Below are 27,060 nucleotides of genomic sequence, written 5' to 3'. Positions count from 1 at the left end.
ACCTCTCTGGAGAATGGGGGCTTGTGTCAGAGGGCATACAAGGTGTAGCAATATCACCAGTGAAGACTAAAAAAAAGATGCACGGAGTGCTAACTTCATGGAGTAGAGTACATCTACAGACGTATGTCGTATGTGAGAGAAAGCCACAGTCCTGAGCTTTGTCCATCGTATGTCCTTTCCAGAAAACGCTTTATGGATATATACAAGGTGTTAGTGCTTAATTCCACTTCAAATGAAAAGTACAACCCCTGGCACTCATCTCCTATCAGAAGTGAACAAATGGACAAAAGAGATTTCACAAAGAGAATAATGAATGAAGCAGTAGGGTATCCAGGAGGGAAGTTAGATAATTAAGTGTGATCTGGACCAAAATAGAAAGTCTTATTTCTGAAAATGAAAAACTGGGGCTGAAAATATCTGTCTGAAAATAAGAGTATTCTTATAATATGCATGACAGCAGACATTCACTGCCAGCAAGCAAAGAAATTGTCTTTTGCAGAAGGGCAAGCACCTACTACAGCCGTGACATGGTTTGCTGCTCTCCTCTACAACAATATTGCTTTAACATTTGCACAGCCCTTTGTGTTGAATGCACTAATAGAATTATATGAACCCTATGGAACTTTGGGGCTGTAGAACTTCAGAGTGAGAATATTAAAGCAGTAGGAGTGTTGGAGACACATCCCTGAACTTTACTGCATTTAGCAGATTCTTGTCTTCCTCTGTTAACATTTGTAGTGATATAACCCATTTGGTGTTCAGCAACATAATATTATAGAACGGCTATAGCTATCTATCTGTATCTATATACCTATATGTATTCTCTCTCTCTCTCTCTCTCATATATATATATATATATATATATATATATATATATATATATATATATATATATATATATATATATATATATGGTAACACATGGAGAAGACAAAGCTAAATGTGCTAAAAAGAATTATGATCATCTTTCTCTGAGTCCCCGTGGACTATGATGTTTGCAGATGACATTGTGATCTGTAGTGAGAGTAGGGAACAGGTGGAGGAGACCCTGGAGAGATGGAGATATGCTCTAGAGAGAAGAGGAATGAAGGTCAGCAGGACTAAGACAAAATATGTGTGTGTGAATGAGAGGGAGGATAGAGGAATGGTGAGGATGCAAGGAGTAGAGGTGGTGAAGGAGGATGAGTTTAAATACTTGGGGTCAGTAGTTCAGAGTAATGGTGAGTGTGAAAGTGAGATGAAGAATAGAGTACAGGCAGGATGGAGTGGGTGGAGAAGACTGTCAGGAGTGATTTGTGACAGACGAGTACCTGTAAGAGTGAAAGGGAAGGTCTGCAAGAGGGTAGTGAGACCATCTATGTTATATGGGTTGGAGATAGTGGCATTGACAAAAAGGTAGGAGTTTGAGCTGGATGTGGCAGAATTAAAGATGTTAAGATTTGCACTGGGTGTGACAAGGGTGGACAGGATTAGGAATAAGTATATTAGAGGGTCAGCCCAGGATGGAAAGTTTGGAGACAAAGCCAGAGAGGCACAATTACGTTGGTTTGGACATGTGCTGAGGAGGGATGCTGAGTATATTGGGAAAAAGATGCTAAGGATGAAGCTACCAGGTAACAGGAAAAGAGGAAGGCCTAAGATAAGGTTTATGGATGTGGTGAGAGAGGACATGCAGGTGGTTGGTGTGCCAGAGCAAGATGCAGAGGACAGGAAGAAATGGAAAGAGGTGATCTGCTGTGGTGACCCCTAACTGGAACAGCCAAAAGAAGATGATGATTCTCTGATGATAATCTTAACATGGATGAAATGGGTGTCAGAGTTGAACTTGGCCCCAAGGTGCAGAGGGATAAATATCTAACAGAAACTCAGACAACCTATGTTCAGCTAGTGGCATGGACACTTGAGGCACTGGGTGGGGGAAGATAAGAATGAGCAGCTCATGATGTGTCACTTATCCTGGGGAGTGGGAGCCTATATAGGCTCCCTGCAGTAGCAGCATTAAGAGCCTAGCAAGCTCCGCTCTGCAAATAGTATGCCACTTTTTCTGGAGGTTGCATATGTGAAGTTGCAAGCATAGACCACACAAAGGCAGCCATTACAGAATGTACAAGGCTGCTGGGCTGTTGAGGGTTATCGTACACTACCTGGCAGCAGTTTCATGATGCACAGACATCCTTGATCTCCTTACGAGCCCTTGACATGGGTCAGGTTGAGCCTGAGTGAGCCTACAATGGGTGTGGTTGACCCCATGAAAGAGGCGAGAAGTTGATGGCAGCTCATAGTCACTTGCAGGGAAGTATGGGAGAGACAAAAAAGTGGATGTCAAGATTCACTTCAATTATAGTTATCTATTTATTTATTTTTGAGAGAGACAAGATTACACAATGACAGTGCTGAAGCAGAAAAGCCTTAAAAGGAAATAACCAAAGTGAAATGCTTATAAACAGAAATGACTTTTTTGTAGGGGAGAATGAGAACACTTCCCATTGTATAATCTAATCATGACATGACATACTTCATGGCAAAGGGCAGAAATTTTCAAAAAGGGCAGAAACATAAAGTCATAACATTACTCATTCTACTTATAGTTTTGGCTTTATGTTGCAGTAATGTGCTTTTTTGGCCTCACATTTCCGACTTTATGAATGAGTATACAGATATCTGTATCACAGAAGTACTGGACACATTTTTGACAAATGACAAAACCACAAATCGCATAATACATTCCTCTCCCTACACTACGGATATTATGCCTGCCATACACCTAACTCCACATCTTATAATTATTTGTACTTGTTTGTTTGTTTTGTGAACAACAGCATGGTAGAGCATTAACCAGTCTGCCCTTACCTGTCAGCTGTGGGGGGCCAGTCTAAAGCATGCCTGGAGGACAACCAGGCTGATGCTGCTTTACTTCTGACCTGACACCCACTTGTTAGTGCTTAGAGAATATTTGGCGGGATACCCAAGTAGCAGACTCACATGTACTCTGTGCAGGTATATTTATGAAGCAAACTACAGTGGTAGCAGCTAATCTGGTCAGCTAAGCTCCTTTGTCTTGCTTTACTGTGATAAGTGGTTTCTTCACCCTAAATTAGGTAGGCATGCATCTCATATTAGTAGTAGTTCTAAGCACTGAATACACCAGTTCAGTTGTCATTATGTTTTCTTCCTTCTGCTCTCATTTTAGGTTGGATGCATGCTGGCTATCCAATTATGATTCACTTGGATTCAGTGAAAGAAATAACTGATGTGGCACATATGAAAGCTCATGGACTGTGGGGCCCCATACATGAGTTAGGTCATAACCAGCAGAGGTTTGGATGGGAAATACCTCCTCACACCACTGAAGCCACCTGCAATCTTTGGTCAGTATATATACATGAAAAGGTACTTGGGATCCCTCGACACAATGCACATGGAGCGCTGCAACCAAAGAAAAGGAAGGCCAGGATTACAGAATACAAGAAGAATGGTGCAGCTTTAGAAAAATGGCATGTCTGGACCTGTTTGGAAACCTACCTACAGGTAATGCTGCTGTTGTTAAATGCCCATTTAGTTTTATTCATTTTATTTGGCAGCAAATCATGTCTGCTTATAAAGTTATAGTGAACATTTGACTTAAGAAAAAATGGCATAATTCCTTTTTTTATTGTCAGCAGTTTTCCTTATGCGAAGCTATGCCTTGATCCCATCTGTAACCTTTCTTGGAGCTAACAATAAGAAACACAATCATTCAAGTACATATGTGATATTCGCCTACACTAAAGTTTTTGGCAGAAACATGCTACAGTCCTGAAGGCTGGCACCCTGTCAGTTAATGCAGTTCTTTGTTACCTTAGCTGTATTCAGTGTCATACATTTACTCATATGCCTACACATGCATGCATGTATGAATACACACACATATACATACATACACAAATCCCTTTCATTTCTTCATCTAGCACAACTTCCAGTTTCCTGTTTGTGTCATACACAGTTTACTGACATTAAATTCAGTACCTTAATGTATTAGGTTTTGACAAACTATGGGAAATTTGTTTTTGGCAACTTACAGATTAAAACAACTAGACACTTGATGTCTGGGCTGTTCTGAGAGTTCTGTTAACTAATACAAATAAGCATTACTGTTTTTTTTTCTATCTCTTGTTTTTTCATCCATTCTAACTTAAAAGCAATCATTATTTGTGCTTCGATGGGTTCCAAAAAGAGACTTCACTTTTTCTCATTTAGTTGTTCATTACTGGGCAGAAAGTTTAGGAAAACTTCAAAATTAAATTATATTGTATAAACCAGGGGTGGGCAAACTTTTTGATTCGTGGGCCACATTGAGTTCTAACATTTGACAAAGGGGCTGGAACAGGAGCAGATAGATGGCATGCTTTGAAAACATCACCTCATTGGGGGGAAAATGCACATCTTGGGATATGGAGAAAACATGTGCTTTAATTTCCAATGAAAATGAAGAAAAGCATTACAATAAAATCTCTGACTTCGAAATGAGTCTTTAAACACTGAAAATCAAATAAATGACCATTTTATTTTAAAGCACTGAAAGTTCTGTTATCCTTCAGGATATCACCATCACTCTCCTCCTGACTGTCTTTTTTTTCAAAAACGGTAGGAGATGCAGATGTACTTGTCCTGTTCCTTTTATTCAGTTTGTTTCCCACGGTGCCAAAAGTCAACAACAACCAGTGCAAGGACGAAACAGTTGCAGCAAGTCAGTCTGTAAAGCGTTATATTTGATCTGCGCGCACTGTTTATTTTAACAACGTGCGTATCACGGAGACACACACATTTTAATGGGAGTAGTGTTGTTGGTCTCCTTTTTTAGCCAGCGCATCAAAGTCTGGAGTTAGTTTTGTTGTGGCGATTCTCAGGATGGATCTGAGGTGTAGGTCTGTTAACTTGGATCTGTGGCTGGCTTTGTTGATGTTCATGACACTGAAGGTCTGTTCACACAATATATCTAGAGTGCGCCATCTAGTGAGGAAACATCAGAATTGCAGGGGAAATAAAACATTAACAAGGTTAATTTATTAAATTTTTTCAAGTTTGGCGGGCCGAATCAAAATGTTTAACGGGCCGCATGTGGCCCCCGGGCCGTAGTTTGCCCATGCCTGGTATAAACGCATACACCACATAATTACAAATCATTAACATTTTGAATCAAAATTAGTTTTTTTATTTAGAAGGGGACATATGTTTATTCTTATCAATTTTGATATTCATGTGCCTGCATTACCTTTATTATTTTTACTCACTCTTGAAAATAAATTGTAATTTTGATGCTGTTACAAAGATTTGTTGTGCTAATACTAGGTGCAATATAGTATTTACCTTTATGATAATTGTTTTTCTCTTAAATCTGGTCTGTTTACTAGGTCATCATACTTTAATGTTTCTGAAGTTCTTAATTAAACTTACTGCATGAGAGAGAGAGTTCTCTCTCCTGTTCCAGTTTGAATAGCCAGTCAATGAACAAACAAAAATTAATAAAATTACAGACGATACATTTACCCCTGTGTAGTATAACTTTCAGATCTCTCATTTCCTATCATTAACTTCATAATGGTCTTTTGTTTTGTGTCATAGTTCCATGTTGAGATGAGATACAATAATGTTACCTGTACAACTTTGTTATAGCTTTGAATCAGATACCTTCATACTTTCCCAATACTTTGATAATATTAAGTTAATCCAGCAAGCCACTGTGGATTTATCTCATCCTGTATATAATCCTGTGTTCAATTTATACCTGGTTTTACAAAATTAATGTGTAACTCTGTTGGAAATGCTTGCTACCAATATAATAACAGATGTTACATGCAAAAAAAGTTACTACTTGCAGTATCTAGTCCAGTCCCAGGTTATCATCTTTGACTATCATCTTGTAGTCCATTCATCATGTTTTCCATACTGTTGTAAATATACCCCAGAAATGAATTCCACATACAAATCCCTAAGAATTTAATTTAGTCATCCTTCTGCAAGTAATCATTCTTCCTCTTCAAGTTTTCCCTTTTAAAATAATTACCACTGTCTTAGTTTACATGATTACTTCCTTCATAAGCATACAACCACTCCCATAACTAAAATACTTTTATACTCAGAGATGTCAATTATACTGCCACTGACTGAGAGAAATGTGCCTCAGACAGGGTGTAAAAGCTACTAGACTTTTCAAACATTAGTAATCTCAGTCAGGCAGATGGTGAAAACACCAACAAGAGGTAAAACATATTGAATGTAATTCTGACAAATATTCCTGTCTGCTTTGCTAAACTAAACATTGTCTCATCACCTTTTCACAATGATCACAAGGCCATGATCCTTCTCTTTTACATCATACAAAATCTAATAAAATGATAACATCTTCATGGATTTTCAGATGGTAACTGTGAACCCTGAAAAAAACGCTTGTGTCCATTAGCTAGGAACATATATCAGGCAGCACTCACAACCTACTGGTGAAGAATGGCAGCACTCACAACCTACTGGTGAATGATGGCAGCACTCACAGCCTACTGGTAAATGATAGCAGCACTCACAACCTACTGGTGAATGATGGCAGCTCTCACAACCTACTGGTAAATGATAGCAGCTCTCACAACCTACTGGTAAATGATAGCAGCACTCACAACCTACTGGTAAATGATGGCAGCACTCACAACCTATTGGCGAATGATGGCAGCACTCGCAACGTAGTGGTGAATGATAGCAACACTCACAACCTAGTGGTGAATGATGGCAGCACTCACAACCTACTGGTGAATGATGGCAGCACTCACAACGTAGTGGTGAATGATAGCAACACTCACAACCTAGTGGTGAATGATGGCAGCACTCACAACCTAGTGGTGAATGATGGCAGCACTCACAACCTACTGGTGAATGATGGCAGCACACACAACCTACTGGTGAATGATGGCAGCACTCACAACCTACTGGTGAATGATGGCAGCACTCACAACCTAGTGGTGAATGATGGCAGCCCTCACAACCTAGTGGTGAATGATGGCAGCCCTCACAACCTAGTGGTGAATTATGGCAGCACTCACAACCTAGTGGTGAATTATGGCAGCACTCACAACCTAGTGGTGATTGATAGTACTCACAACCTACTGGTGAATGATGGAAGCACTCACAAATGGGTCTATATTAAATCACCGAATGCTTAAAAAAGCAAACAGTGATTGATCAACCCTATGTAAGCGAAAGCTTACAATGTTCGAAGTGTCAGAACAGCGATTTTTTTCCAACAAAAAAAAAATAAAAATCAATTTCAAACATTACATTAAGTGGGGGGCTTTGTCCCCCCTCACAACCCCCCTACTTAAATATACCAAATCTGAGACCGCACTATAGTGCCGAAAATGGCAAAGTACCGAAGCGGCCAAACAAATTCTTTCCCAGGGAAAGAATTCTCTTAACAGCTGCTCCGATATTTTGCATTTTCAGCCTTTTAAGTTCGACCAAGATGCATTTGAAAGAATGCGTCTTCGGACTTCTAATATAGACCCTCACAAACTACTGGTGAATGATCATTCACAGCCCTTGTAGCACATAAAACAACTGCACTGACAAATTCATCCTCATGAGGCATGGATATAGCAAAAAATTCTGCAGTAAACCTAAATGATAGTTACAAAAGCAGCAAATTATTAAACCAAAGGAGAATAGTGTACAGTCCCTCCAAACATTCCTAATGCAACAATCTAAGCTTGACTCCATCCAAAATAATTCAGTAAACAATCAAGATAAGCAAAACTTCATTCAAGGCAAAAAAAAATTATAATCAGGATGGACTGAAGTAGTAATGCTTTCTACAACCACGTTCTGAAAAATGTCTGTTAAGGAACAAGGATGTTCTGTAGCAGAAACAAAAGTTATCTACTTACCATAACGATGAATCCATATTGTCTTCTTTTCATCTAATTCAAAGTGTGGGTTATCTGATCCAAGTGGATCTGACTTCGCCCCCTTACACCAAAGCTTTGGATCTGAGATCTGTGACACCTCCTCTACCCACATTTCTCTTCTGCCTGAATTGCCTCAGATCAACTTTGCTGACTTGAGCATAGAAAGTCATACTAAATATATATCTATAGCTATACATATATATATATATGTGTGTGTGTGTGTGTATATATATATATATATATATATATATATATATATATATGTGTGTGTGTGTGTGTGTGTGTGTGTGTGTGTATACACATATGTATATATATATATATATATATATATATATATATATATATCTGTATCTATGTATATATCTACACACACACACACACACACACATATGTGCAAACATATAAATAATAGAAAAAAAATATAAAGTGTAAGAGATACATAGGATCAGGCAAGGTCCAAAAGAGATCTGACCGATCCCTAGATGTACAATGACAATTTGCTATGGGGAAGGAGGGACTGGAGTTGAAGCAGATGAAAAGAAGACAACACATGGTAAGTACTTAAGTTTTGTATCTGGTGTCATTTTTCTTCCGATTCAATGTGTGGGACAGATTCCCAAGCTACCCGACAGGGACATGGCTGGAATCGAGGAAGGATATTCCTGAGTATGTCAGAGCCAAAAGATGTGCAATTCCCTGACTGCACATCTAACTTTTAGTGAGATACAAAGGTATGAGTAGAGGACCAAGTTGCTGCTGCTCAAATGCCACTGTTAGGTACTCATTTTGCAAATGCTGTTGAGGTTGCCATAGCTCTTGTAGAGTGTGCCTTTGGCATTTATTGTAAAGGCATACATTGTGAATTATATACAAATGAAATGCAATTTGCCAACCATATGGAGAGGGGTACATTAGGCAGGCACTGATTGCCCCATCTTTTTCTTGGAGAAGGATGCAAATGCAAAGAATTGATCCAGTTTTCTGACAGTTCTGGTATGATGCAGGTAGAAATTGTCTGTGCACATCTAACATGTGTAATGTATGTTCTCCTTTGTTGGTAAAAGTGGGAAAGAAAACTTGAGGGTCAATCTGCTGGTACAAATTAGATTCAGAAGCTCCTTTAGGAAGGACAGAAAGATTTGTTCTCAAAGCCACTCTGTCTTTATGAAAGACAAAGAAAGGAGCTTTACACGAGAGTGCCTGAAGTTTGACATTCATTTGGCAGATGTAATGACAACCAAAAAAATAGTCTTCCATGAAGGAAACTTCATAACTGTAGATGCTGCTGGTTTAAAGGGTTTTTGGTTAAAGACTTAAGTAAAATGGTGGCATCTCAGAGAAAAATTGGATCATGAACTGGGGGTGTCAATAAAAAGGAACCTCTCAGAAAAGCTTTGGATAGCTTAAGGGAAACAGTGGAATCATCGTTGAACCCTCTTTGGAAATTTGAAATGGCTGCTAATTGTACTTTAACTGTGGAGTAACTTGACCCAGCAATGAAAAGTTCTGAAAGAAATTCCAAAATATTTGGAAGATAGAGAAATGCTTCCATTTGCTGTTGTCTTTTTTATTGAGCTCCTTTGAGGGCAAGGTATAATATGAACTACTGGGGAAGAAAGCCTGGCATCTCTGGCAATTGTTAGAATTGGTGAAACCATGCTGTTAGCTTTGGGATCTTGAGATCTGATACAGGTAGCCTAGAGGTGTTTGTGAGGAGAACTGGAAATGGCTTTTAGAATCCATGGGGATGAACTAGATGTGGCCAAAGGAAGAAGAACCATACCTGCTAAGGCTAAAGGGGGCAATGATAATTACTCTGGTCTTGCATACCATTGCTTTCTGAATGAACTTGAAGATGAGAGGAATAGGCGGAAAGGCATATAGGAGACCAGGGAGCCAAGTATGGACTAGAACATCTCTCGGTGACTGACCCTTTGGCGAGATGATGACAAAGTAACTTCTGCATTTGTTGTTTAGGTAAGAAACGAAAAGGTTAAAACAAGGTTGGCTTGATGGCTGAATATCTCATTGCCACCATTTTGTTGAGAGACCACTCGTTTGACAGTAGTATGCTTCTGCTCATTTTCTGTGCCATGATGTTTGATGTGTCACGTATGTGGATTGCTACTAGAATGCATTTCAAAGACATCCCCTACTGCCACAGTTTCATGGCTTCTCAGCAAAGAAGGTACAATCGGGTTCCACCTTGTTTGTTGCTTTACCAAACCACTGGCATATTGTCTGAGTGTATGGTAATCACATCCTTGAATAGATGGTCCTGAAGTGCCTGCAACATAAGGAGGACTACTCTTAACTCCAAGACATCAATGTAAAGGTTGTCCTCTGTCATGGACACCATTCCTTGGACTGTTCTCCCTTCAAAATGTTCCCTTCATCCACAAAGAGAGGTGTCCATGATCACTGTGACTCTGGGTATTGGAGGATGGAAGAGTTTGCCCTGAGTAACTGAATCAGACAAAATCCAGACCCAGCATTGTAGAGGAAGCTGTTAGACCTAGGAGGCATAATCCCAGTTGTGCCTGGGGTCTGAGATAATTTATCACCTGGAGGCCTGCATATCTAATTGATTTGACTCATGCTGTCTAATGTACAGTGTCTATGTGGCAATCTGTGAATTCTATGGATTGAGTAGGGAGTAGCTTGTTTTTGTTGGTGTTTATAGAAATATCCAGGTGAGCTGACAGTTGTAACAGGAATGACTAATGTGTAAGAAATAGCTCCCTGGAGGAAGCATTTAGAAGCCAGTTGTCTAGATGTGGGAATACTTGGATCCCATGTAGCCTGAGATATGCTTTTATCTTGTTGAACACCAGAGGGCTGTGGTGAGACTGAACAGCAGCCCTTGGAATTGATAATGATCGACTCCCACCATGAAATGGTGAAATCTCTAGAGTGCTGCTGGATCTTTGTTAGTAGGCATCCTGGAGATCTATAGAGCACATCCAAGCATCCTTCCTGAGCAAAGGTATAATGAACCTTAGCATCACCATGCAGAATTTTGTCTGTTTTTCAAATTGATTCAGATTGCAGAGATCCAAAATTGGTCTTGGGTCTTTTTTGGCACTAAAAATAACATTGAATAGACTCTGGATTCTAGTTGATCATGTGGGACAAGTTGGATGAATCTTTTGTTTAGCAACTTTGAAATTTCTATTGCTGTGGATTCTAACTGATTAGATGGAGTATCGGGAATTGTTTTTGTTTTTGGGGTTTCAAAAAAAGGGTATTGTATAACCTCTGGTAGTGATCCTTAGCAGCCAGAAATCAGAAATTATATTTTGCCAGGCTAAAGGGGGTAAGGAGAAGCATCCCTTGAATGTCTCCAGAGTGCAGCAGTTGGGTAAGTGTTCAGGGACACTGATAAAGTTTATCTGCAAGTGGTCCATGGAAAACTTGGTTTTGCAGACTGCCTCTGCCTCTTGGACGAAGCCCAGTGGAATTGCCTCTGCCTCTGGGAGGCCTATCCCCATAAGTGTCCTGGTGAAAACCTTGAGATTTCTTGAAGTGCATTTTTCTCCCTCCCCAATTCCTGGAGAAGGATGTTTGAGGAGTCAAAAAGCAGACTCAAATGGCAGTCAAGGTCTCACAGTCCTGCACACTCCTAGTAAGCATATTCTTAACCTTTGGCCCAAACAGAGTAGAGCCATCATAGGGAACATTTATGAAGGACATTTTAAGGCTTTCCATAATGCCGCAAAGCCACATCCAGGCATGACATTGCATAGTAATACCTCTCCTGGCTGCTGCACCATCACCTGCATTAGACAGCAGTCTCATGGCAACATTTGGTGATGACTCTAGGTAAACAACTGGGAATCCACAGCTTTTTGGACAATCACTGGTAAGTTACCCACCAGGTAATTTGAGAGTTCCTTAATCAAATCCATTTGGAAACATGACAGGTGAGCTCTGTAGTTCAGTGCATGATAAGAAAAAGTGGCTGAAGCATACGTTCTTTTCCCCAGTCTGTCCAATGCTCTATACTCTGTTACGGGGATGGACAGAGGAACTCTATTCAGACAGTTCTTTTTTAGTGGCTGCTGCTACGACTATGGCATCTAGAGGGGGACCCTTAGCCCGGTACTTTCTTTCTTTGGGGGCAACTGAAATCCTGTCCATTTTCTCCAGAATGAGCTCTGCCACTTCAGGTTCCTTCCAGGCTTAGTGAGTAATGAGGTCAGCTAAGGCATTGTGAAGAGAGACCACCTAGAACATTGAAGGGCCAGACCTAAAGACTTCCACAAACACCAACTCATCAAAAGAAGGAGTTTCACTGGACCCACCCCCACCCCTGTTTCATCAATTTGAGGATGTCTCCAAAGCTGACATTTTAAGGGGAGAACCTTGGTTCATAGGTAGGTACTAGGCTATCAGCCCAAGGGCCTACGTAAGCCTAGCCAGCAAGGTCCCTGGCTTACACCACTCAAGAAAGTTATTTTCCTGTGCCACTGTCGAGCAGAGACACACAAGTGATCCCCGGGTGTATTTCCTGTTTCCCATCCACTCATCAAGATTTTTCTTGAAGAGTGCTAATGTAGAACTTTACTTGACATAGATGGGTAGCCTGTTCCAGAGTATGGGAAGTCTCTGGGACAGGAATCTATCCCTCCAGCATGTCCTGTTTATTGTGGTGACAAGGTTTAGGTCCCTGGAGCGTGTAGCTCTGAGGGATTGGGATTTCTTTAGGTGTAACATGTCCAACAGCTCTGGGTTTGACATAGCTTTATATGTTAGGCAGAGATCACCTCGGAGTAGGCGATATGCTATGGAGTAAAGCTGGAGTTTTTTGAGGCGGACAGTGTAGGGCATTTGTTTGAGGCCAGTAATCCTCTTTGTGAGGTACTTCTGTGGCCTTTCCAGCTGCTGCAGATGTCTTATGAGGTGCATTCCAAAAGGGGCGTTGTACTCTATAATGGGTCTAATGAGTGTCGTGTAGAAGGGAACAATGACCTCTTTTTTCCTGGATGAAAACCCTTTTATAACGAGGTGTGCCACGTAAAAGGACTTCCTGACTACTGTGGTGATATGACTATCAAAGGAGAGATTACTGTCCACCTGGGTCCCAAGGTCTCTTATTTTATTTTATTTATTTTATTTTTTATTTTATTTTACATTTGTTGACCATGTCCATTTTCAGCCATGTTACAGAACATTTGACTGACAATGAAACAAATTATACATTCGAGCCCAGATGAGTTTTTAGCTTAGTTTTAAATTGACTTAAAGTAGTGATGGATATAATATCATGGGAAGTTTGTTCCAAATTTTACCTGCAGCAGAGTTATTAGTTTTGTGAGTTTGGATTACATATTCAGGGTTATAAATGATTTTGTGAGTAAGGACTAGAAGGTTGAGCCTAGTTTCTTGTTAATGGTCTTAATCATTTGGTTTACGTGTATATCACCATCCGCAGATTAATGTGGAATCATCAGTGTATACAACTGGCAGGTCCTAGCTAAACCATTGTACAGCAATGGTGTCAAGACCTAGTGAAGGCAATGTATTGATTTGATCCACCATATCAAAGGCCTTTGACAGATCCAGAAATAGTGCTGATGAGAGATTGTTATTAGAGAGGTCTGAAACCATGTTGGGTATCAGCCAGTAGTTGGAAAGATCAGTGGAAGTGCCTCCTCATATGATATCTTCCAGATTTTGCAAATATTCAGCTGGGAGTTGGTCAGCTGAGAGTGTGGAGGGTTTTAGTTTTTAATTAATTTACAAATAAGGAAGTTGGAACAGGTTGAAAGGTAAGTAGGGAATATTTTTTAGTGTTAGAGGGGCACAGGTCTGAAGGCTAGGAGGTAATTCATTAGACAGAGTTTGTATTGTCTCAGTGAAGAAGTGGTTTTATCAATGAGTGTGGCAAAGATGATTTAATGCAATTTACAATAGAATTGTCGTTTCATTCCTGAACATCTACAGCTTTGGGAAGCTTGGAAATGTTCATGTACTTTGTTGTTTATGCTTCTGATGTTCAGATGACAGGTTCAGTGTTAAGTAGATTGCTGCCTGTGTAGTAGTTCATGGGTACAGAGTTTTTACCAAAGGGGATGACACTGCACTTTTTGGCATTGAGCTTGAGGCCATGGCTCTGACACCAGGCATCTGTCTCAGTGAGGCCCTTCTGTAGGATGTCCACATCATTTGAGGACTTGTCTATGGCTACTAGTTTGCAGTCATCTGCGAACTTTGTTAGCCAGAGGCCTTTTGTGTTAGCCTGTACATCAGAGAAGTAGATACCAAACAGGAGAGGTCCCAGGACAGAACCCTGTGTTACTCCACTTGTCACTGCTTTGAGGTCAGATTTGGAGTCTGCAACTTTTACAGTGTGGGTTCTGTCAGTGAGCCAGTTGGAAATCCATCTTGTGACGTAGGGATTTATATCTAGTTTAGTGAGTTTAGCTATAATTCTAGAATGGGGGGATGGTGTTGAAAGCCTTGGCGAGGTCAAGATAGGTTGTGTGAACCACCTTACCCTCATCTACGACTTTGTTGCTTGCCTCAAAGAAGAAGTCGATCAGGTTCAGGAGGCATGATTTGCCTTTCACAAACCCGAACTGGGTGGAATCCAGAGTTTGGAGGTTACCAATGTCTTTGTTTGAGTTCCATGATGATACGTTCCATGGCCTTGCAGACCAGGCTCATCAGGCTAATAGGTCGATAGTTCCCGGGATCAGTGGTGGCTCCCCCTTTATGGAGTGGGATAACTGTTGCTGTGTGCCATTCAGTGGGCACAAAGCCTGATGCGAGGCTATTATTGAACATGATGCTTAAGTGGGGAGCCGGTTTGTTTTGAAGTTTGTGTAAAACGCAGCCTGGAATGTTGTCCGGTCCATGGATGCTGTGCTTTTGGCTTTAGAGAGTGCAGCTTTTACCTGCGTAGTCGTGATTACAGGGACTCTGCATCCTTCCTGTATAGATACAGGCCCTTTAGGGGGTGAGAGTGGGGTAAAGTTAGCACTGAACCTATCTGCCATGATGTTGGCAATATCAGTTGGTTCTGTAATTTTCTTGCCTTTGTACTGTAACTCAGAGCAGATCTGGCTGTTGCCATTGAGATTCTTGACATAGCTATAGAATGCTTTGTGGTTGTCCTTGGAATAGTGGTGAATTTGTTTTCGTAGCTAGCTTTGGAGGGTCTTATAAGGGATCTCAGCTTCTTACTGAGGCTGACCAGGGAGCTCCTCCACTCATGGGATTTTACTCTCTTTTGCAACAGTTTCTTCCTTCTGTTGTACAGTTTGTTTATGGCAGAGGACCACCAGATTGGCTTCCTTTTTTTGGAGGATAGCGTCTTGGTTCTGTTTAGGATAGTACAATCCATGCACTCATGTAAGTGCTTATAGAGTGCATTTGTGTAGAATTCAACAGTTGTAACTGTATTGTCCATCTGCATGGGCATCATGAAGTTCACCACTTTTGTCTTAAGAAGCATGAAGTTGGCTTTGGAGAATTTTTTTACTGTGGTTTCCTTAATGGGGGGGTGGGGGCGGGATGTGGATACCAAGGGTGATTAGCTTATGGTTGGATTGGACCAACGAGAAGTTGACTTCAGGTGTGGAACACCGGTCACTCATGTTGGTAATGACTAGGTCTAGGATATTGTTGCCCTTGGTGGCAGTGTGGATAAGTTGATCCAGGGCATTGGAGTTTATGAATTCCAGAAAGCGTTGAGCTAAGGAGTTGGTACACGAGTAGTTTTCCCAGTTAATGGTGGGGTAGTTGAAGTCACCCATTATTAGGGTGTTTGGCTGAACCTTAATATTTTCCAGTACATCAAGAAAAGAGGAGTGGGAATCCTGGATCATGATGGGGGATCTGTAGCAAGCTACAATTTTGATTGCAGTTTTGCCCAGAGTTAGTTGCACTTGGATAACCTCGGATGCATTATGCTGAGCAACTAGCCTGGAGGTGTGGATATCCTTAATGAATATGGACACACCTCCGCCTTTGGTGTTTCGGTCCAGGTTATATGGCCGAAAAGTGTGGTATGAGTTATAGCCTGGTAGTGCAGGGATGCTCTGTGGAGCCTTGAACCAGGTCTCAGTCACTGCACAGATATCGATTTTCTCGATTTTAAGGAGTGGCTCGAGTGAGTGCATTTTGAGATTTAGACTTCTAGCATTGAGTAGCATTACCCTCAGTTTTTGCTTGCCTGTTCCTGTTATGGTGGTGAATTTGTTATTTGAACCTTGCCTAAAAAAGGCACTATAGGGGCAGCAAGAGCCTTAGAATCTGGAATCCCAGGGGCGACAGGTGCAGGCCATCTGTGGCAAAGCATCGTGGTCTGTCAACCATGTCATCCCAAGCAGACAGATACTGGATCCTCTTAAAATTACACCAGAAGCTAGCCAATTGTTGAAGTCAATCATTTTGTCCTTGTACTGCGGTATCATTCTGGGCGATGGCAGAATGGTACTCAGGGCTAGGGTCATACCTGCCTGGGCTACAAGATCGGAGAGCTCTTCCATGTCTCTCTTCATGTAGTCCAGGGAGGTACGTCTCAGGTCATTCACACCAACATGGACAATGACAGAGTCATATTTGTACTTGTGGAGTGACCTGAGTGTGTGGGTTATGTGGCAGATCCTGGCACCCGACAGGCAGCTGACAGTAACCTTCTCCTTGTTTAGCCTGGTGAGTGGGACATCAGTGTGCCTGACTTATAGAGTCACTTATGACTAGTGTGTTGGGTACGTTGTTTTGCCTTATTGGCTGTGGTTGAGTGGCACACTGAGTCTGTGGGCTATGTGTCATTTGGGTTGTGTTTGGGGATGGAGTTTGCTTGCGTTTCTGCTTTGGAGGTCTCTGTTACTTAGATTGTTATTGAGAGCCTCCTCAAATGCTTTTGTGTTACTATGTGTGGATTTTGGTGGTGTAGATTTGGTGAGACTATGTGATAAGTGTGGTGTGGTGCGAATGTTTACCTTCTCCTCATGACTGTCAAGTTCAGTCTTGGTTGGAGAGAGCTTTACCTCCAGTTTGGCTAGATAAGTGCATCTCTCACAGGTTGTAGTGTAGGGGGGTAGGAGGAGAGGGTTGTCTGTGTACATGAGGCAATTTCTACATTGCCTCAAGGTGCCCAGATTCATGAGATAGACAGGAGAGAACACTGGGAGCTGACCCTTGGACATGCCTGAATAAAAAACTATTTTCCTCTAGATAAGTGAGGAAAGTGAGTACAAGAGCTATTTTTCTCTAAGCCAGTGAGAAACGTAAGTACAAAAACTGTTTTCCTTTAGGTAATGAGGAAGATTGAGTGCTATAGTAATTAGTAGCTTATTTAGTGCTTACAAGTTCTGAACAAGTGCTGAGCATGAATAAGCAAATTTAAGTGCTAAAACTAAGAATCTGTATCTGCACTAGACTAGTTACAGGACAGAAACAAGTGCAAATGCAGGCTTTCAATTCAGAAAGTTGAGAGAGATGGAAGAGATTGCCCAAACGGCCAGTAACTACAATTTCTGAGCCAGAACCACTCCTTATGTGGTAGACAGGTTACCTAGTGCTTGCCACTCCCACTGATGAGCTAGAAGGCTTCCCTCCAACACAGAAAGGCTTGGGGGCCTCAGAAGCTTACATACAGTCCTGGATACAGCAAATCTGTATCTGGAACACTAGTTACAGGAAAGGTAGGAAACAGGCTTACAGTTTTTTTTTTTTTTTTTTTTTACAGAAAAGTAGCAAAAATAGTAGTAAAAACAATTCACATGCAGTGCAAGCTAGCACACTTGAGTATGTAGCAATATTGGACCAAACACAGTTTAAAAAATGCAATTAAATTAAAAAGGACTAAAAGCAAGTGCAGAAAGAGTTTATTAGGTAGAATGTGGTAAAGAGAGGGGAGTGGGGGAGTGTCCCAGATCAAATCTACAGTGGGGCGGGCAACTGCAAAAGCCACCAAATTTAAACTACAAGCCAAAAACAGGGAGAATGGGTGGGACAGAAACAGAGATCTACGCAGCAACTAACAGTAAAAACTCTAAAACCCCAAAAATATACTCATCTCTGTATATTTGCAGATCACTCTCTCAGAACAGTGAGACAACAGTTTCAATAGAGATCTAAGCAACAGTTAACAAACTCTATAACCAAAAAAAAAACATAATCAGCTCTGTATATTTGCAGATAGTCTGGAAGGCAGTCTTTCAGAACACAGGTTCCAGCAATTAAATGCAGGCTGTTACTAACAGGTCAAATTAAGTGATCCTTGAGTTAGATAACACACAAGCTGTAAAAACCAGTTATACCAACTGAAGACATGGCAGAAAATGGGGGTGGGGAAAACAGTTTCAACATAGATCTAAGCAACAACAGTACAAACTCTAAAACCCCAAAAATATACTCAGCTCTGTATATTTGCAGATCAGTCTCTCAGAACAGTGAGACAACAGTTTCAACAGAGATCTAAGCAACAATTAACAAACTGTATAACCAAAAAATAATATACTCAGCTCTGTATATTTGCAGATAGTCTGGAAGGCAGTCTTTCAGAACACAGGTAAGGTTATGCTTACTAGGTTGTGTATTCTTTTTATTTTTTTTTCCCCTTTATGCTGTTAGCTTGCTTATTTAAATCAGCACAGCAGGATCCTCGTAGGCAAGCAGTCTCCCCAGCCGTTAAACTATTTCTTTTAATGAGTTTTAAGAAACTCTTGCCCCCAACGCTTTAACCCTCAGGAGATGCTGCAGTCTGGATTCTTATTATCTAAAGGGCTGTTTAACTCAAACGCTTCTTAGCGGCCTTGCCTAGATGTGACTGAGTTCTGCTCATAGTTTACAGGTTAGATTATTACTGTTTGACTTCATGAGCCATTGTTCTTAAATTATGTGCTACCACTTTGCTTATCTAGACTACTGTTAAAGTGCCAGGACTTGTATAGAAGCGCATATACAGGTTAATTTGTATAAAATATCTAATTACATTATATCCTATCTGGCTTTTTATCTCTGATTATTTAGATATTGCTACTCTGAAAACCACTCATGATTATTTATGATTATTTAGATATTGATATTAGATATGATTATTTAGATATCGCCTAATTGCTATTCTGTAAACTTTTTGCATGTCGTGTATATAACTATATCTGTGTAAAACTGCCGTTGCTTTAATTATACATGGGTATCCATTGAGCAGTTTTCTTAACCTTTTCCCTGTCTACTTCCTTTAAGCATGCAACCCTCCTGCCAGTGTAAACCCCCCAGCTTCAGTGTCCTGCTGTCTTCCTGAGGCCCACAGATAGTCCAGACTTTTGTAAAGTGTCCGATACCTCCTCCTGAGCTTGAAAAGAGCCTTGTCTTCCCTATGCTGTACTGCCTTGGGAAGCAGGAATAGTTATTTGGAAGTATGTACAAAATACTCCTACCTTCTTAACTGCAACAAACTTCTGTCTTATTTTGTTTAAGTGAATGCTCCCTGCAGGACAATCAGCAGCCATAGTCTCTTATTATATTACCTCCTGCCAGTGTTAACCCCAGTCCGAATTGTCTCTTATAGTTACATTCCCTATACCCTCCTTAGCCTCTCTGCTAAAACTCTTCCCCCCTGCTTTTAATTCTATTTATTCTTCTCACCTCTCCCATCCCCTAATCTCTCTAAAACCCTCCTTTGGGTAAATTCTATTTACATTACCTAGAGTGACCATTAGAGGGCAGAAGTACAACTTTATTACCCATTAGTTACTTTGCTTCCATCATTTAGCCCTTAAACCTTATTTTGTCTCCTCCTTGCCTCTGATACTCCCTGTACCTATTCCTTTGCCTCTAAAACCACCCTTAGTAAGCTCTCCTTTCCCTCTGCTATTTTAGTCCCTGACCTCCTAGATACCTTACATTGGACTTACCTCTCAACTTACTGATTATTTTCCCGCTAAATCTATATTCTTAGTTTGAACCTGCTTCATTCGCCCTGCGGGCTCACTCTGCTCCCCTACCCTACCCCAATTCCCACACACACCCAGTTAACCTTAACTTATACTTCCTAAACTACACCCTCTCTCCCATCCTAACAATCAAATTCTCCAACCACCTACTCCACTTAGCTGCACCTCTCCTCTTCCAACTCTCTCAAGTTTCTCTACTTAAAGTGCTTTTCCATATCTTACACCATTACCAGTTGCCTCTCCTTAAAGTCTCTCTCACACTTACTATTTCTTTTATTATCTTATCCCAGTCTAACCTCCGTTGTATTTGTATAGGTAACTGTAACAAAATGCAGACTACAACCAAAGTTATCCTAACCAACTTAATACTCATAGCCACACTTATACCTGCCCTCACCTCAGCCTATCTCCTAACCTGTTTTGAAAAGGTGAATTCCTGCCACCTTAACTACTCTCTAAAGCAAACAGCCATTCAAAATATTACCCTCACCCATATTGACATAAACATTACCTCCACTCCCTGCTAGCCAAGTTCCATCGACTCACACACATTAAGTATGATAACCTCTTAGTAAGGAAAGGGAAGTATCAAACTAGCTGTATATATAACCCAGTTTCTAGGCTAAAGAACCCCCACCTTAAAAGATGGTGACATCCACCCAAACCCCGGCCCAACCAATGCCTCCACAGTAAATATTCACTGCACCACACCCTCAGTCCTTCCAACCCAGACCAGACTCTCCAAATCTTTATTAATAGGACATCTCAGTATCTGCAGTATTAACAACAAAGTTGCCCATTTCCATGCCCTCATTGATATTCATTCCTTTGACATCTTTTGCCTTACAAAAACTTGATTAAAACCTCTAACTAAGGATAATGAAATCATCCCCACAGGCTACATCATATTGAGACAAGGCCACTTAAAACGTAAGGGTGGGGGAGTAGCACTTCTATTTAAAAATGGCCTACAGATCTCCTCTATAACTTATAACCCACCTCAGGATAGTAAGGCTGAAGTCCTCATCTCCAGACTTCAACTCAACCCTAGTAAATCCCTTTACATCATCTGTATCTACCTATCCCCTGGCAATAACAGCAGTACAATAGAAGATATTCTAAGCTGGGTGTCCTCAACTTACCCACAAGAAACAATTATACTAGATGACTTCAATACTGACTGGAAAACTGTCAATGCTAAAAACCCTTCCTCACATATTAATCTTCATGACTTTAGTCAAACAATCACCTCCACAACCAGAATTAACAAACCAACCAAAAAAGAGAGCACCTTAGACTGGATACTTATTAATAAACATCCACAAACATATAATGTAGGAACCTTACCTGATGATGTAAGTGATCATACTCTGACTTATATTATATGGCAAAAGAATGATATGTCTAACACCCCTACTTACAGGATCTCACGAACCAAGAAACACTTTAACCCTGTACTATTCCAAAATGAACTAAATGCCTGTGACTGGAATCCTGTAAAAATTCTCCCACTTGAAGAGGCTGTTAAATATTTTAACTCTAAATTTTTAGCAATCCTCGATGAGCACGCACCTCAACGATCTATTAGAATGAAGTCCAAACCAGCCCCATGGCTTTCAAAAGAAACCAGACAGAAAATTCTACTTAGGAACAAATCTTGGGCTAAGTGGAGAGCTAACAGAACTACCCCTGAACAACAAACATTTAGACAGTTGAGAAATATAACAGAAAAAAGCAATACTCACTGACAAAAAGAACTACTATTGTAAATACAGCAAATGCACCAGAATAATCCACAGAAATTTTGGACTAGCATAAATAGACTCCTTCACCCTCGCCACTCTAGTATACCATCCCCTCTAGGCACTGATCATAATGCCCCACATCAAACTGCCAACACCTTCAACACCTACTTCACAGAGACCATACAATAGCCAGTCAGCTTTCCACTGACAACTAAAGTCTCCATAACTCTATACCTGGATTTCTACCAGCAATCCAATTTCAACCCATCTCTACCACTCTCATCTACAAAATTATCCTAAAACTTAAGCCTTGTACTCTTTCAGCAGACCAGTTACCTTCTGAATACTTGCAAAAAGCAGCCAAAGTAGTTGCTTTTCCTATATCCATCCTTATAAACAGAATCATTGAGGGAACCATCCCAGACATCTGGAAAATCTCCCACATTATCCCTCTACATAAAGGTGGTAAATCTAACGATTACTCTAACTATACAGGCCTATAGCTCTACTATCACCCTTAGCAAAAGTTATGGAAAAATGCATTCACCATCAGCTATTAGACCACTTAACTAAACACAACATACTGGCTAACTGCCAGCATGGCTTTAGGCCATTTCATAGTACCACCACCGCTCTCCTATCTTTTACAGAGTCCATTAATAGAAACTGTAATAACAACATCCTCTCTTCTGCACTCTTCATCGATCTTTCAAAAGCTTTTGACATGGTAAACCACTCCCTGCTTATAAATACACTTGAATCTCTTTCGCTAGACACCCAAGCTGTTCTATGGTTTGAGTCCTACCTCAACAATAGGCAACAGGCAGTACTCTGGGAGAACAAACTATCATCCCACCTGCCTGTCACCCTTGGAGTCTCTCAAGGCTCCATTCTAGGACCTCTTCTTTTCTCATTATTTATCAATGACCTTCATGTAGCAATCCCTCAAGCCACCTGCATACAATATGCCGATGATTCTACGCTCATATGTTCTGCCAACTCCACTTCAGAACTACATTCACTGACTCAGAAGGTATTCAACTCAGTAGAGGCTTGGTTCTTGAAACGCTGCCTCCTTTTAAACGCCAAAAAAAACCTCAGCTCTTACTCTTTACACCTAGCAGTAGGTCCTCCCCTAGAGATTTCTCAGTCAAATCCAACAACGGCACCCTTATATCCTCCAACTGTACCACCAAACTGTTAGGAGTCACAATCGGCAATAACCTCAACTTCGATAGCCATATAAATAACACCATACAAACAGTAAACAGAAAAATGGGCTTCTTATATAGAATCAAACCCTTTTTAACTCCAACTGCTAGAACCACTATTGCCCACTCTCATTTAATCTCAACTCTTCTTTATGTCTCACCTATATATACTAACCTAAAAAAATAATCTTCTCAAACTAGCCAACTCCTACAAAAACATTGCCAGATTTGCCACTGGTAATGCATTTTGAACTCACCATTGTCAGAATCTAAAGCAGCTAGATTGGCTTGAACTACAAAACATTCTGATTTTTTCCCAACTTACCATTGCCCATAAGATCTTTTACCAACGAAAAAATACTCCTATACTCTCTAACCGTATTACCCCCTATAATAATCTCAATTCCCTATGCTCTTCTAGCAAACTGCTTGCTAGCATAAGCAAGTCCAATAACTTGGCAGGTGACTCCCTTTTCTCCAACACTGCTGGAAAAAACTGGAACCTTCTACCAACTGATCTAACTCTACTACCTTCATTGTCACTCTTTAAGCAAAAGCTCAAAAAACATCTTAAAACACACTGGTTATGCCCTTGCAGTAACCCTGACTAATTTTCAGACTTCCCTACTTCTATCTCCACACTGCCTCTTGTTACCTAATTTTATACTGCTTACCCCTCTGTAAGCAGAAACTGTCACTAGTAAGATTAATATAACTTCCAGTATTTATTTAATCTATCAAGGAACTTTAAATTACCTCAGATATCATGTTGTAAAATTACTTATATTATCCTTTATATCAATCCTTCTTAGTGTAAGTTGTTCTCATAAAGATTCCTTTTTTTGTATTTTAATTTCCTTTCTACTTTGTTATATAACTGTGTATGACATTTTCTGGGCTACTTTTGGAGCTTTTCTCCCCGGACCTCTACTGAAAATGGAAATATATCCAGTTAGACTAGCCCAGTTAACAAATGTAAAATAAATAAATAAAAATAAATAAGGTTCCAGCAATTAAATGCAGGCTGTTACTAACAGGTCAAATTAAGTGATCCTTGAATTAGATAACACACAAGCTGTAAAAACCAGTTATACCAAATGAAGACACGGCAGAAAGTGGGGTGGGGGGGCAGTTTCAACACAGATCTAAGCAACAACTAACCGTACAAACTCTAAAACCCAAAAAATATACTCATCTCTGTATATTGCAGATAAGTCTTGGGGAACCTTCTTCCTCGTGTAAGACAGTGTCTTTGGTGAGAGACTCAGAAGAGGAGTCAATATGCTTCCTTTTGCAAGTCCTCTTCTGGGGAATGTGCCTTGCATCTCCTGAGGGGTGCACATTAGAATTAGATGTGAGACTCGAATGCTGAGTAGTTTCAAAGCCAAAGGGATCCATCTGTCCCTGTCTACCAGAATGTGAGGAATTTCCGAGCTCTGAACCTGTTTCAGTCATCTTAATCCAGCCAAGGCCCTCTCCACAGCCTCAAAAGCTGATTCAGTCAATGGAACCAAAGAAGAGCCACCTAAGTTGGCAAATTTGGAAGCTCTCTCAATTCCAAAGCCTGAAGGCTCCAAGGAGGACCTTTAAAATGAGCCGTCCAATTCCAAAGCCCTGAGCGGTAGAGACAGCTCCAAAACTCTTGTGGTTGACCTCGTTGTCAGAGCTCTGACACCAACACTCTGGCTCCGAGGCTCTACTCGAGCAGAATGCGTCCAAGTCATGTGAGTGACAGAAGACATTATAGCTGAAGTCTCCAGGGAATATGGATCCAAATGTCTCAAGACTTTAGGCACTAGACCTGCAATAGCTGTGTGGTTTGGAGTCCTTTTCTTGGATTTGTCTGAACGATCCCCAGATCTCTTTTCTTTAGACTTTTCCTTAGCTGTATCTCTATCCTCGTCTCTCTCTCTCTCTCTTTTTTCTTTGATCTTTGTATCCCTTTTTTTCATAGCTTCATAGGTTCAGACATGTTTAGTAGACTAACAACCACCAGGGTCTTTGTAAGCCTAGCCATGCATCCCAAATCTCTGACAAGTTCTGATACCCTTGATAAATATAATCAGGGGCTTTGGAGCTGAAACATTTACAAGCAGGGGCCTGGAAGATGAACCATTTACAGTCTGCATGTGTCCATTAGAGATATAGCTATCAAACCAAGTTGTCCAAGTTACACTTGAACTAGGTTAGGAACTCGGCTTTACATGGCTGGGGAGCCTGTTCCAGAGGAGGGTTAGTCTTTGGGATACATCTGTCTCTCCAGTAGGTCTTGTTTATATCACGGGCAAGGTTTAAGTCTTTAGAATAGGTAATTCTGCTGCTTTGTTTGATAGGTATGCAGGAGGTCCATCCTAGTGGGGTCTGACAATGCCTTGTATGCCAGTCACAGATCTCTCCTCAACAGACTGTAGGAGACAGAATACAGGGATAGGGCCTTGAGGTGGTCTGCACATGACATGTACTTATGCCCAGTATTCTTTTAGTGAGGAATCTCTGTGGATTTTCCAATTCCTGGGTATGCCTTGTTAGGTGCATACCAAAGGGGGCACTGTACTCAATAATAGGTCTGATGAATGCCGAATATAGTGGAACAATGACTTCCTTGGACCTAGATGCCATACCTCTGTTTATAAGTTGCACAGCATAGAATGATTTCTTCACTATTGTAGAAATATGATGGTCAAAAGCTAGATTACTGTCCGCATGTGTCCCCAAGTACCAGAATACTGGGTCAACTCTTAGCTGTGTCTTGTCAATATTATAGTTACCAGGGGTGAATGACTTCCTGAAGGATACTATTATGCATTTCTTGGCATTTAGTTTTAGTCCATGGCTCTGACACCAGTTGTTTGTGTGTGTCAGCCCTTCCTGGAGAACATTTGTGTCAATGGGTAATTCAATAATGGCTCCTAATTTGCAGTCATATGCAGATTTAGACAGCCAGAGGCTATTGACATTGCCCTTGGCTTCAGAAAAGTAAATGCCAAAAAGGAGCAGTCCCTGGACTAATCCCTGAGTGACTCCACTTGTGACTGGCCTCTTTGTAGAGGTGGATTCCCCAGTTATAACTTCCTGGGTCCTGTCTGTGAGCCAGCTGGCTGTCCACTGGGTGACATAAGGGTTTGTGCCTAACCTCTTAAGTTTGTCAACAATGCCCGAGTGGGGGATTGTGTCAAATGACTTTGCCAGGTCAAGGAAGGCAGTGTGAACTATTTTGTCCTCATCCATCGCTTTGGTGATTACCTTCTCAAAGAAGTCCACCAGGTTGAGTAGGCATGACCTGCCCTTGATGAAAGCAAATTGTGCTGGGTCCAATGACTGGAGGTTTCCTATATCATTATTGATCATTTCCATGATACTTTTTTCCATGGCTTTGCATAGGAGACTTGTGAGACTTATGGGTCTGTAGTTTCCAGGGTCTGTAGATGGCCCACTTTGTGCAGAGAGATGACATTTGCTGTTCTCCACTCATCAGGCATGAAGCCTGTTTGGAGGCTACAGTTAAATAGCAAATCCAGAGGGCTTGATAGATCATGTTTCATGCTGCTTAGAAGGCATCCTGGGATATTGTTTGGGCCCATTGATGCAGTATTCTTGGCCTTAGAGAGAGTATTAAGGACCTGTTCCCTAGTGATAGCAGGGGGAGTTATATTTGATGGTATCTCCTGAGGAAAAGTTGATGGGGAGAGAGGGGTAAAGTTGGAGTTGAATTTGTCGGCCAGTAGGTTTGCTGTATCTTCTGGCTCAGTATAGGTGGCTCCATTTGCAGTGAGCTCTGCACACAATTATGTATTGCCTTTGAGGTTGTGGACATACTAAAGAATGCCTTCTGGTTGTCCTTGGAGGCCAAATTTATCGCAAATTTGGCTTTGGTAGACTTTATTTGTCCTCTGAGTTCTTTGTTTAGTTTTATGAGTTTGTTTTTATAGTGCTGGATGCTGCACCTCCTAATTTTTGTCTTGAGTTTCTTCCTTCTGTTGTACAGCGTATTGATGGTGTGATTCCAACAGGGTGGCTTGTTTTTTGAGTTAGTTCTGTACTTCTTCCCAGTGAGAAGAGCTGCCTGTATTCAGCTATTGAAATGCTTGTATAAGGTTTCTTTGAATAGTTCTGCATGGGCAGCAGTGTTCTTAGGGTTTATAGGGATTTGAAATTTTCCCATGCTGTCACTTAATAGTAAGAAGTTAAACTTAGAGTAATTCCTGAATATTCCAGGGTTAGCTGGGGTTCCAGGTTTTATTTTTACTTCAAAGGAGACCATTTTGTG

At 40.9% G+C, this 27,060-nt stretch overlaps 1 protein-coding gene across 1 annotated transcript in view; it reads left to right on the top strand.

The window, feature by feature from the left end:
* LOC122810362 (TRPM8 channel-associated factor homolog) overlaps window positions 1-27,060 on the top strand; it is a 430,351-nt gene that overhangs the window by 361,375 nt on the left and 41,916 nt on the right. Inside the window, exon 6 of the mRNA XM_044081946.1 lies at window positions 3,191-3,528. Within this exon, the coding sequence (XP_043937881.1) occupies window positions 3,191-3,528 (338 nt within the window). The remainder of the gene's footprint in view (window positions 1-3,190; window positions 3,529-27,060) is intronic.

Source organism: Protopterus annectens, chromosome 8.part1 (genome assembly GCF_019279795.1).
Source record: "Protopterus annectens isolate FY-2018-M chromosome 8.part1, PAN1.0, whole genome shotgun sequence".
Lineage (NCBI taxonomy): Eukaryota > Metazoa > Chordata > Ceratodontiformes > Protopteridae > Protopterus > Protopterus annectens.
Note: the sequence above shows the minus strand (reverse complement) of the source record. Positions and strands in the feature narration are given on the sequence as shown.